General features: G+C 46.4%; 1 protein-coding gene across 1 annotated transcript in view; it reads left to right on the forward strand.

Moving 5' to 3' along the window:
* Positions 1-13,860, forward strand: part of LOC112254395 (cadherin-4) — a 264,955-nt gene that overhangs the window by 122,360 nt on the left and 128,735 nt on the right. Inside the window, exon 3 of the mRNA XM_024426954.2 lies at positions 7,706-7,729. Within this exon, the coding sequence (XP_024282722.1) occupies positions 7,706-7,729 (24 nt within the window). The remainder of the gene's footprint in view (positions 1-7,705; positions 7,730-13,860) is intronic.

Raw genomic sequence — 13,860 nt, forward strand, 5'->3', positions numbered from 1 at the left:
GGAATACCTATGTGAGAATACTGTTCATCGATTACAGTTCAGAATTTAACACCATAGTACTCTCCAAACTCGTCATTAAGCTCGAGACCCTGGGTTTCGACCCCGCCCTGTGCAGCTGGGTCCTGGACTTCCTGACGGGCCGCCCCCAGGTGGTGAGGGTAGGAAACAACATCTCCACCCCGCTTATCCTCAACACTGGGGCCTCACAAGGGTGCGTTCTCAGCCCTCTCCTGTACTCCCTGTTCACTCATGACTGCGTGGCCACGCACGCCTCCAACTCAATCATCAAGTTTGCAGACGACACGGACAAACTCCTCAGGAGGCTGAAGAAATTTGGCTTTTCACCAAAAACACTCACAAACTTTTACAGATGCACAATTGAGAGCATCCTGTCGGGCTGTATCACCGCCTGGGACGGCAATTGCTCCGCCCACAACCGTAAAGCTCTCCAGAGGGTAGTGAGGTCTGCACAACGCATCACCGGGGGCAAACTACCTGCCCTCCAGGACACCTACACCACCCGATGTCACAGGAAGGACAAAAAGATCATCAAGGACAACAACCACCCGAGCCACTGCCTGTTCACCCCGCTATTATCCAGAAGGTGAGGTCAGTACAGGTGCATCAAAGCTGGGACCGAGAGACTGAAAAACAGCTTCTATCTCAAGGCCATCAGACTGTTAAACAGCCATCACTAACATAGAGCGGCTGCTGACAACATACTGACTCAAATCCCGAGCCACTTTAATAATTAAAAATTGGATGTAATTTATGTATCACTAGCCACTTTAAACAATGCCACTTTATATAATGTTTACATACCCTACATTACTCATCTCATATGTGTGTATACTGTACTCTATACCATCTACTGCATCTTGCCCTTTGCCGTTCGGCCATCGCTCATCCATATATTTATATGTACACATTCTTATTCATTCCTTTACACTTGTGTGTGTATAAGGTAGTTGTTGTGAAATTGTTCGATTACTTGTTAGATATTACTGCATGGTCGGAACTAGAAGCACTTGCATTTCGCTATACTCGCATTAACATCTGCTAACCATGTGTATGTGACATATAACATTTGATTTGATTTATGACCCAAATGTGATCTGTTCTTGCCATTTGTAGTCTATGACGTTTCAAATATGCATATGATAATTTTTCACGAGGGAGGTTAGATGTAGTGAACTACTCTTTCAAAGTAACTATTTTCATTACGGGTAGCTTTAGTTTAGCTTAACTTCTTCCAGTGGGAAGTAGCTTGTTCAACAATATTTTCAGAGTAGCCTCCCCGACACCTTCAGTTAACTGCTACAGAGCATACCAGCCCCAGCGGAGAGGAGAGCTCCATGTCACAATCAGGAATGGACACCTGGGGGATTGATGACAGCCCTTCGCTCCTCTATTAGACACATGGTGGATGAATATTACTGCTCTGCTGCTGAGATAAGTCCCCGGTGGATTGACACAGCACTCGTTTGCTGGTTTTGCATGGAGCCCATGGGGTGTAGAAGAGCACTCCTGTCTAGACCTGGAGTAGACGGCAGCTGGGTGTGCACTGCGTTCTGAGTTTGTCTCTGTTGTCACTGTGGTCTTTGTGGGGAAAGCTGCACTCGGTGGGCTGAAAAAGGGATAGGGACTAGGATCTGCTGACACGGTGCAGGAAGACTGCCAGCCTGATACAAAACACCTCTAGCAGAGATGCACTTTTCTCCTTTCCTACACGTTTCTAGTTTCCATTGCTTTTCCCCCTCTATTTCTCTCTCTCTTTCTCTCTCTATTTCTCTCTCTCTCTCTCTCTCTCTCAAACACACATACGCTCACTCAAACATATACACATGCATGCCGTATGCACGCACGGAAGCGCACACACATTCATTCTGAGTGATCGATCAGGTTTTCCTCACCCTGGCTTTGGCCTTGTTCATCTGCAGAGGAAGTGTGAAGCAGGAGAGACTGTGGAGTACACTCTCAGAGGATGCAAGGTGTGTTCTCCCTCACTGTCTACACATACGTCTGCCTCCCTCCCTCCCATCCCTGCCTGTTCTTCTGTTTCTCTCACTATGTCCTTCCATGGATGTGGTGTGACCAGGGGACCTTTCTCCTCCGTCCATTTCACCCCTTACGCCACTCTCCAGCAGCCATAATGACAAACATTTATTTAATACGAGCTGGTGGGAAAATGAGATTTAGGGTGTGGACAGTGAGAGAGGAAAATGGAGAGAGAGAGAGAGAGCGAGGGGAAAATGGAGAGCGAGAGAAAGATGGTGAGAGGAAGTGAGAGTGAGAGGAAAATGGAGAGAGCGAAAAAAAGAAGTGCAAATGGAGAGAGAGAGCGAGAGATGGCGACACACACAGAGAGAGTATCTCCGTGAGCCCTGAGGCTGTGTAGTAGAATCATAGAGATGCGGGGTGAGTCATCATTCCTGTCATCTTCATCACCACAGCTAATGACATCCAGTCTGAATGAGAGGATGAGGATGATTCGGACGATGATATGAACAAGATCGCCTAGTAGGCTAACGGTTCGAATGATATACTGCTCATTACAGTGCCTCTGCTAAAGGAGAGAGTGTCAACCAACCAGAGCAACATGCCTCAGAATGAACATGCTTCTGTTGAGGATGAAGCGTTGACTCAGCAATGGGCCTTCCACTAGCCCTCCAGTCCTTGTTCTTTGATGTCATCCTCCTTCTGTAGAGTGAGCAGCGATGGGAGACATTTGCCTAGACGTATGCTCTCTTTACCTCTCTCTGCTCTCCCCCGCTCTGCCTTAAGTGATCTGGGGTGTTTATGGAGGAACACTTGGCTGCCTGAAACCGGAGGGGAGGCAGGGAGCGTACGTCTCCCCCTCCCTGAGCTCCACTTTGGGCTTTCTGCATTTTAACAAAACATCTGACTCTGTCAGAACCAGTTAATCACAGCTGGGTCTTTAATATGCTCTGGTCTCTCACTGTGCATTGGAGTGAGTGTGGTCTGGTGTCTGGGAGAAGCCATCGGATACGTCATAGCTATTACTTCAGAGTTGTCTGGAGACTCTGGACATGTGTCTATGTGCATTGCATACGTGGTAATAAATATGCACACATATGCTTCGTCATCAATGGACAAATGTATGCACATGCATGAACTCATGTCATAATGGATATTGTCAGATATGTATCACAGCTATTCCAGTGAGTCCTGTCCGTCGGCTGGAGAAGGCTTAGAAATGCAATTCATTCAATCCATTGGTGCTGAACCAGTGATCCAGCAGACCTGTCATTGGGTCTCTCTCTCTGAGCCTGAAATTCTCTGGTTTCCTGTCTAAGAGGAAGCCCAGCTGGGGAAATCACTGAATCAGCTGCTGATTGGCACACTGATGGAGACCATTTGGAAGCCAACGTTGCTGGAGGAAATTAAATTACAGTCACAATTTTTTGGCTTCTTTTTTTCTCTCTCCACAACAGCTTAAGGGATTAATAAGATGGAGAGACGATGCCGTGTGTGTGTCTGTGTATGTGTGTGTGTGTTAGGGCTGCACAATCGAATTCACATCGAAATCGCAATATTGGCATGTGCGATAGGCCGATCCATATCTAAAGAGATCCATATCGCATGCAGTATTTTGAAATGTCACTCAGTCGCTTGTAAACGTCCGTTTTGATAGTTTACTCCGTTTATCGTTCATCTCCCTCTCTCGACTTTAGAGTTGCAAAAGGAGGGTATATTACTGTTAAATTTTTATGTTTACCAATAAACTAGCAGAACTTTGTTAACTTTATTTTTTATTTTTTTATCACATGACATCTAGTGGCCTATTTGGCCATTACATGGCTGTAATTATCACTGGCCCTCTGATAAATAAAAACATTTGGATGGCAAAGCTGTAAAAATGATCCTAAATATAAACCATGAACTTAGTGAATTCCTAAATTCCGTTGGTGTTTAGTATGAGGGTTTCAGCATGAAATATCCTTTATATATTTTTGACACACATTCATTCATCCAGTACAGTCTGTGATGCTGCGGCAGCATGGGGGTCTTGGTAGGACATTGTAGAAGAGCTGTTGCATGGACGGGATTATTCGGGAGGTCTGCTTATCGCTGTGGCCCACTGGAGAGCCCTATTATCTTTGCTGTGCACAGAGCACAGGCAAGGGTCCACCACTGTGCTCACAACAACCTCCATATTCTGGTGATGTACAGCATAGGAGATAGAGAGAGAGAGAGAGAGAGAGAGACAGAAGGGTGGAGAGAGAGAGATCAGGGATGGGAAGAGAAAAACTGAGAGAGAGAACAAGTGAGAAAGATGGGAAGAGAAAGACAAAGGCACAGAGAGGGATGGAGGGAGAAAGAGAGAGGGATGGAGGGAGAAAGAGAGAGAGAGGGGAATGGAGGGAGAGAGAGAGATAATCAATGACATTTGACAAGACCATCCCTCTCCAGCGTCAGCAGCCTAGGAGAGCCGTGTTTATTCCCCAGTAACAATGGATTCTGTTTCAGAGATCACTCAGTACAAAACCCATCATCAGAGAGGTTTAGAACTGCTAGATTACATGTCGCGTGCTGACTGAGTACATACTGTAAACAGATACATATCTCCACATCAACCAACCAGACATCAACACATTTAGACATGTTGTATCCTATGTACTGGAAGTGGTGTTCACTGTACTTGACAGCCCTGATTCTCTCCTCCAGGGCCTTATTACCATATTAGAAGACATGTAAATGTTTCCCCTCATTGTGCTTCTATTCAGCCACTTTAGTACACCAATCAACACACAGCGCAAAACAATAAGGCTTTTATTTTCCGTATGAATCAGATAACTCATTAGGCAGTAATGAACTAACTCCTTTGTTGCTCTTCTTGTTTGGGGGGGGAGGTTGGGAGCGTGGGGAGTGAACATGCATGCATGCACGCACACACACACACACAGACACACACAAACACACACACACACACACAGACACACACAAACACACGCACGCACGCACGCGCACACACGCACACACACACACACACTCCCACACCACCCGGCTATCCTGTAGTCCCACTCCAATTATGGCAGCATCTCACCCGGGAAAGGAGCCCACTTACCCAGCATTCACTTGATGAATAATTGATTGTTTATGCGAGTGTTTTGTTTGTAAATACACTTTTGGTGTCTGATTAATTGTTTTCTAGACATATTAATTTGCTAAATTTGATTTGATTTTTTAATTCATAATTTATTAGCTGAACACTCTCTGGCAATTAGGCAACACTAGGGTTTTGAAGAGTTTCTGTCAAACCCAGATTTGTTACGCATGAGGAAACACACACACACACACACACACACACACACACACACACACACACACACACACACACACACACACACACACACACACACACACACACACACACACACACACACACACACACACACACACACTGACACAGGGCACCAGGTGGTAGCTCCCATGTGCTAACCCATTCGTCCTAGTGGGTTAGGGTTAGGGGTATATGGTGTGGAGAAGCTTCCAGTGAAGCAGACAACCTGTTAGCTTCTGTGTCAGTGAGATGTAATATTCAGGTAATATACTGTTGTACATCAGGGTAGTAAAGTTGTAGAGGTCCTCTCTGTTTAGTGAGGACTGAATGATGCTCTTTTTCTTTCACTCAAGGCACGCTGCTCTGCATCCTCACAGTTCACACCTGATATTAATCCCAGGCATATTCACTCTGCCCAAGTCTTTGGGTGGCCATCAACCTCTCTGACCAACCATGCACAGACAGGAAATCACACAGCAAATGCACATGCAATCCTTTCAGAGAGGCACAAAGGTGTGTTTCTATAATTGAGGAGGAAATGAACAACTGTGACATTTTCCCCTAGAGCTGTAATGAGAGGAAGTGTGCCTGATTCCTTCCTTACATACAGGACAGGCAGCCCTGGACTCAACCTGGGAGACTGAGAGCAGGACAGTCAGCATTAGTGTTGTCGTGGGGAGGGCTACAAGGCCCACAGAGGAGAGAGAGTGGCGCTAGGCTGCTGCACGTGTGCCAAATGTGAGTCTGCCTGCCAATTTGTGGGGATACTGGCAAGTGCAGCGCAGGCTGAATCCTTGACATAGGGAGATGAATTATTGAAACATTGCTCGCTGTTGTGTAGGGGGCGGATCGAGAGATTCCTTTACTTGCACTCGAGGCATTCCAAGACGCTTAAAATATTGACGGGTTTGTACTGTGTTTGGATGTTGTTGCTTATTGGGTTCTACAAAAAATACGATAGAGCAATATGTTCTACAGGTTTAGAATGGAGTTTACCAGACCGTATTGAAGAAGTGAATAGTAATTCTCATGCTTCATTTGCTAACCGTGTTAATGCATTTACTTATTTGACCCTTACTCTGCGCAATGCATAAGTCAGTAGATGGTCTGCAAATAATTTCCCCAAGTTTTTAGAAACAACCTGACAAACGAAGTGAGAGAAAGTACAGTATATTATGGGCCATGTTTTCCCCTCAGCCAAGACAGTGACTTTTTGGGGGGCCCTCCGAGAGTGCCTGGCAACCTTCACTCTCTCTGAGGCTCGTTCAGATTCTGCACACATGCCGGACTCAGTTACCAGTGTGCTCCATTGTGCTACAAAGTGGTTTGCTGTGATAGAACAACAATTTGAGGGTCATGTTGGTGAGCGGAGGGGGGGGTGACTTGGCAGGGGGTGTTGTTGTCAGCGTTCGACTTCCTGTGACGCCAGGCGCTGAATTGAGAGCAATGAATGTTAAACGGAGCCATTTGAAATGGTCTCTCATCAAATCTGTGTGCAGCGTCTCCGTTCGATGGCCTTGGAGGGGTAGGTGGCACCGAGAGCAACTGTCTCTAGCAACACAAACGCCTTGCTGCGTCGCTCCTTATCCAGCTGTGATACTTATATCTCAATAAAGATGTACATAAACGTTGTGCAGAGTTCATTCCGTTTGAGCAGTATTGCATTATAGACATCACAACAACTGGGGTGTGTCCCAGTTAAAGTATCTAAGTGCTCGAGGCAAAATGTACGGAAAGGGGAGAGCAGCAAACTGTTCCAGTTGAATTGCAGTATGTGCAGTACACAACAGACTATAATCAATGCACAACTGCTCTCTGTATTTGAAGTGATGTAGAATTACTTCTGCTGTTGAACAAGAACGTACTTTTCTTTGGAGGGGATGAAAGTATGTGAATGCCTTTTTCTTTACTCGTGGTAGAGGTGGGGGTGGAGTCTGAGGTGGAGGTGGAGTCTGAGGTGGAGGTGGAGTCTGAGGTGGAGGTGGAGTCTGAGGTGGAGGTGGAGTCTGAGGTGGAGGTGGAGTCTGAGGTGGAGGAGGTGGAGTCTGAGGTGGAGGTGGAGTCTGAGGTGGAGGTGGAGTCTGAGGAGGAGGTGGAGTCTGAGGTGGAGGTGGAGTCTGAGGTGGAGGTGGAGTCTGAGGTGGAGGTGGAGTCTGAGGTAGAGGTGGAGGTCTGCTCAGCAACTTACTAAGTAGAATGTGTGTTTGTTTTTATTGTGTGTGATCACGTTTCCTCAGTTATTTCTATTTTCCTTAATCACTCTATTGTTAAATGACAAAAGTCTTGTATGGCAGCTTGAGAGCTTGCATGTTGTTCTAATCGTTGTATTCTCCCTCCCTCCCTTTTCTCTATCTCGCTCCCTCTCTCTCTCTTCTCGCTCCCTCCCTCTCTCCCTGACAGACACCACCCTGTCGAGTGAACGTGGTAAGTACTGCAGAGGCACGTTTCCCTGATTTTTGGAGACGGCTGATTTGACTGAGCCAGATTGGCGATGTTTGTGTGGATGAGTGTGTAGAGAGACATCTCAGATGTTTGTCTCAGGGGGAGTTTGATGCCATGAGCACAGAACGTTGTTTGCGTCAGCCGCGAAGCTATTTTCCTCTTCACCACATTTCATATCACAGCAATGTTGGAAAGGGAAAAACATCTACCCAATGTAATTACCAAAACAGCATCACTGGACCCATGTGGCCAATCAGAGTTTGAATTTGGCATATATTGTATATATTCATTCCGTCCTATTTAGCCAATTGGCCCTCTGTGTCTCTAATGATATCATATTTATAGTAGCCTGCTGTATCTCCTGCCCACTGTCTATTTGTCTTCATACAGCTGACTATAATGGTCTTCAGTTCATCTCCACATGGCCCATAGAAGGAGCAGATGAACCACGTCTCCTCCAGAGCCCGTCTCTCGATTTTCATTTGACATTTGACTCCCCACATAGGCTTCCTCTGTGCTGCTGTTTCGTGCTTGGAGGAGCATGGTGATCACCCATTTCCACTCAAATCAAGATATAAAATCGTCTGCGGTACGGTCCGTACAGTCTATGTACGGTCTGTAATAAGAGCCTATTGAGTCTGGACCGGTCCACCTGCAGATCCCAGGGACCAGGCAGGCATGCATAAAACCCCTGTGCCCTACTGTGGTGCAGTCGGTTGCATCTGCTTAGAGCTGCCTTCTCTCACTCTGCAAACAGCCTCAAACAGCCTGGCTGTGTTATCAGAGATGGGTTTAGGACGGGTACGGGTGAACAGACAACGCAGCAATGATAAAGGTTTGTGTTTTGAAGGATGCATGCACAGGTCATTGATGTGTGGGGAAACTCACGTCATGTCAATGCATGTCAATGCACCAACATTTTGTCTGTGGAGCTCATATAGTATGTGCATCCCATGAATGGTCAAATCATACCCTGTAGGTTGAGGTGACATTGGTGGGTATATTTGGAGGGAGATATTGTCGTAAATGAGACATGGAATTATGACTTATTATTAGTAAGTAGTAGTAAGGTGTCGTGCTAGCCATGTCATCTCCGAGAGGGGGAGGAAGACAAAGGGGACAGGGCATGCATTCTCTCTACTACTAGGTCCTATGTTGGAAAATCAGGACATAATGTGAATGCTATTTCAGAGGAGGGGAAGTGTGAAGTAAGTAATGAAAGGGAAGGAGTGAAAGGCGGATGAATACGTGAGATGAGGGAGAGTTAGTGCAAGGTCTCTGTGCCCTTGGCCCCTTTGTACACTACTGCTAGGAGGAGGAGGGGGGGCTTATCACAGTTTATAATGACTAAAGCACATGCACTACCGCAGACTCTTCTCCGGGCAATAATTGGGCAAACAATCAGAATTGGGCTGCATTTGTAAAAGCAGCCATTGTGTGTAATAAAATTAAAAGGGGGTACAGGCACCCCCCTTTCGCCCTGTCCTCAAAAAGGCTCTTTCAGCCCCGTGGTCTGGTGTGCCAGATAGCACCCTCAATGTCAAGTGGCTGGGAGCTTTCTCTCTCGGCTTAATTGTCTGTACCTGAGACAGGATGCCTAGGTGTAATTGCGATAAGAGAAAATGCTGTGCCTGGCTGGTTTTAGTGCCTTTATCTGTAATCTCCGGATTGATTATGGTTTTTCTGCCAGTCAAGCAAATTGTTCAGCCCCATCAACTGCACTGGAAACTGCCTTAACTGTGTCAGGACCAAATAGGGGAGCAGAACACATCGGCAAACCCATAAAACATGGAGCCATATATTGCTTATGGCAATACAAAACAGCCGAGAGGCTACATTTATTCCCCTCTCAGTACCTCTATGTTCTCTAAGTGCTTGATGTTCAGTTATAAAGGCCATACAGTACATTGAGATTAGAAATTCCTTAGTAATGGTCTTTTATTTGGAGAGTAATGCAAGGGATGTTGAACACTGCAAATATTCTTTCCCGGCTGATGCAGTACATGAACGTAACATTATGACTATGGCTACTGTTCCCTGAAGGAGGGAAACGATGTACAACATACTATGGGGAGTCGCACTCTCGCGACTTCAGTTGAAAGGGCTACAATCACGCCTGTCAAGGCCATTGAAATCCTCGCCCACTGAAAACCCCAGAATCCACTGGTGATAAGAGTGAGGCTCTGATTCATTCCTTCAGTTGGACGCAACCTCACCTTAGAGTCGCCTGGGGCGAACTGAGTACCGAATAATGAGTGGAGATCCTCGACACCTTAAGCTGAGGCCGAAACCATTTGCAGGGGGTGTTGTAGGAGAGGATCTTCAGATCCACCAACTCCAGTGGCTCAAAGGGAGTGGAACACAGTGGCTCCAAAACTAGTGCCTAGTCCCATGTGGGCCCAATAGGTTTGGAGGCCGGTCTAAGGCGATGTACACCTTTCAGGAACCGCACACCTATGGGGTGGGGCCCCGGTGAGGCTCCATCAATTTCCATATGAAACACTGAGATAGCGGCCATGTACACTTTTAACGTGGAAAATGCCTGCCCCTGCTCGAAAAGCTCTTGTAGGAACATAAGGATGTCCCACACAGAGCACTGAAAGGAACAAGTCCTTTATCTTGGCATCAGAGCTCAAACGCATACAGCCCTCTCGTGGATGGCGACCTAGCAGACTGAATGGTAGCAATAACATTTGGAGGTAAACCTCTAGCCTTCCGATTGGCCTTCTAAGGGGCCAGGCCGTGTGCCTGGGACAACAGGTCCCTGCCAATGGGAGTTGCCATGGGTCCCCGTCTGAGTACCAGATACACAGTTAGGAGCTCCAGCTAATTGATATGAGGTGCGCTTCCCACCAGTGTCCATACCCCACAAATAGCTCGAAACACAGAAACAAAATGCGCTGAGTTTGTAGACTCTAAGGTGCTTGCTGAGGGTATGTACAGAAGGTCTAGAATGGGATGCAAAGTTCCGTTCCTTTTCGGAGCCAGAAAATACCGACTGTTCCAGCCATCCTGGATCTTTGAAATAGGAACCACTCAGATTGTCTGCTTCTGGAGACTAGAGGATATTCCCTCCCTCAAAACGGGTGCTGGGGCCTCGGGAACAGTCGAAGTGATGACGCTGCAGAAGCATGCAGGACGCACAACTAAATGTAGCCTTGTAACCTGATGCCACTGTTCGCATGATCCAGGGCAACACTGCGCATGCGCTCCATTGGTCGGGGCAGAGAGCAAGACCCGTGAAGTGCCATCTGAAGGGGCGGGAAGAGGTTGGTTCTTCTTTCATTTTCACCACCCTTGACACCGGTGTGTCTGAACGTGGAGATACAACACTTTTGACACCCCGTGAACAATGTGGATCTTGGGGTTGAAACAAATGGTGTTTATGTGCCAAGGTTTGCCTAAAGCCCGGCCCACTCTTGGTACAAGGCTCAAAAGGCTCCTGAACAGCTTCTACCCCCAAGGCCATAAGACTGCTGAACAGTTTTTCAAATGGCTCTTGTACCGGCTCTATTCACAATCACTGATACTCCGACAAGCACACACACACAAACACACACATACTAGATACGCTCACACACAAAAGAAAAACACAAATGCATATTGACCACACACAGACACTCACACACACACCTTTACACTCTTCACAGACACTGTTGCTACTCTGTTTATTATCTATCCTGATTGCCAAGTGACTTTTATCCCGACCTACATGTACATATTACCTCAATTACCTCAACTACCTCGTACCACTACACATTGACTCAGTACTGGTAATGTTATTTTATTGAGTTACTACATGGCTATACTTTAAATGTGCCTTCCTCACCATCTTAAATAAGCATGCCCCATTCAAAAAATGTAGAACTAGGAATATATATCGTCCTTGGTTCACTCCAGACCTGCCCTTGACCAGCACAAAAACATCCTGTGGCATTCTGTATTCGCATCGAATAGCCCCCGTGATATGCAACTTTTCAGGGAAGTTAGGAACAAATATACACAGGCAGTTAGGAAAGCAAAGGCTAGCTTTTTCAAACAGAAATTTGCATCCTGTAGTACTAACTCAAAAAAGTTCTGGGACATTGTAAAGTCCATGGAGAATAAGAGCACCTCCTCCCAGCTGCCCACTGCTTTGAGGCTAGGAAACACCGTCACGACCGATAAATCCACTATAATTGAGAATTTCAATAAGCATTTCTCTACGGCTGGCCATGCTTTCCACCTGGCTACCCCTACCCCGGTCTACTGCCCGGCACCCTCCACTGCAACCCGTCAAAGCCCCCACCATTTCTCCTTTACCCAAATCCAGATAACTGATGTTCTGAAAGAGCTGCAAAATCTGAACCCCTACAAATCAGCCGGGCTAGACAATCTGGACCCTCTCTTTCTAAAATGATCTGTCGAAATTGTTGCAACTCCTATTACTAGCCTGTTCAACCTCTCTTTCGTATCGTCTGAGATTCCCAAAGATTGGAAAGCTGCCGTGGTCATCCCCCTCTTCAAAGGGGGTGACACTCTAGACACAAACTGCTACAGACCTATATCTATCCTACCCTGTCTTTCTAAGGTCTTCGAAAGCTAAGTTAACAAACAGATTACCGACCATTTCGAATCCCACCGTACCTTCTCCGCTATGCAATCTGGTTTCAGAGCTGGTCATGGGTGCACCTCAGCCACGCTCAAGGTCCTAAACAACATCATAACTGCCATTGATAAGAGACATTACTGTGCAGCCGTATTCATCGACCTGGCCAAGGCTTTCGACTCTGTCAATCACCACATTCTTATGGGCAGACTCGACAGCCTTGGTTTCTCAAATGATTGCCTCGCCTGGTTTACCAACTACTTCTCTGATAGAGTCCAGTGTGTCAAATCGGAGGGCCTGTTGTCCGGACCTCTGGCAGTCTCTATGGGGGTGCCACAGGGTTCCATCCTCGGGCCGACTCTCTTCTCTGTATACATCAATGATGTTGCTCTTGCTGCTGGTGATTCTCTGGTACACCTCTACGCAGACGACACCATTCTGTACATTCTATTCAACCGATCACTACCCGCACCTGCTCTCCTGTCCAGCATCACTACTCTGGACGGCTCTGACTTAGAATACGTGGACAACTACAAATACCTAGGTGTCTGGTTAGACTGTAAACTCTCGTTCCAGACTCACATTAAGCATCTCCAATCCAAAATTAAATCTAGAATTGGCTTCCTATATCGCAACAAAGCATCATTCACTTATGCTGCCAAACCAAACACCCTCGTAAAACTGACCATCCTACCGATCCTCGACTTTGGTGATGTCATCTATAAAATAGCCTCCAACACTCTACTCAACAAACTGGATGCAGTATATCACAGTTCCATCCGTTTTGTCACCAAAGCCCCATACACTACCCACCATTGCGACCTGTACGCTCTTGTTGGTTGGCCCTCACTTCATACGCGTCGCCAAACCTACTGGCTACAGGTTATCTACAAGTCTCTGCTAGGTAAAGCCCCGCCTTATCTCAGCTCACTGGTCACCATCGCAGCACCCACTCGTAGCACGCGCTCCAGCAGGTATATTTCACTGGTCACCCCCAAAGCCAATTCCTCCTTTGGTTGTCTTTCCTTCCAGTTCTCTGCTGCCAATGACTGGAACGAACTGCAAAAATCCCTGAAGCTGGAGACCCATATCTCCCTCACTAGCTTTAAGCACCAGTTGTCAGAGCAGCTCACAGATCACTGCACCTGTACATAGCCCATCTATCTACCTACCTCATCCCCATACAGTATTTATTTATTTATCTTGCTCCTTTGCACCCCAGTATCTCTACTTCCACATTCATTTTCTGCACATCTGCCATTCCAGTGTTTAATTGCTATATTGTAATTACTTCACCACCATGGCCTATTTATTTCCTTAACTTACCTCATTTACAATCACTGTATATAGACTTTTTGTTTTCTTTTGTTCTACTGTATTATTGACTGTATGTTTTGTTTATTCCATGTGTAACTCTGTGTTGTTGTATGTGTCAAATTGCTATGCTTTATCTTGGCCAGGTCGCAGTTGCAAATGAGAACTTGTTCTCAACTAGCTTACCTGGTTAAATAAAGGTGAAATAAAA

This window comes from Oncorhynchus tshawytscha, linkage group LG07 (assembly GCF_018296145.1).
Source record: "Oncorhynchus tshawytscha isolate Ot180627B linkage group LG07, Otsh_v2.0, whole genome shotgun sequence".
NCBI lineage: Eukaryota > Metazoa > Chordata > Actinopteri > Salmoniformes > Salmonidae > Oncorhynchus > Oncorhynchus tshawytscha.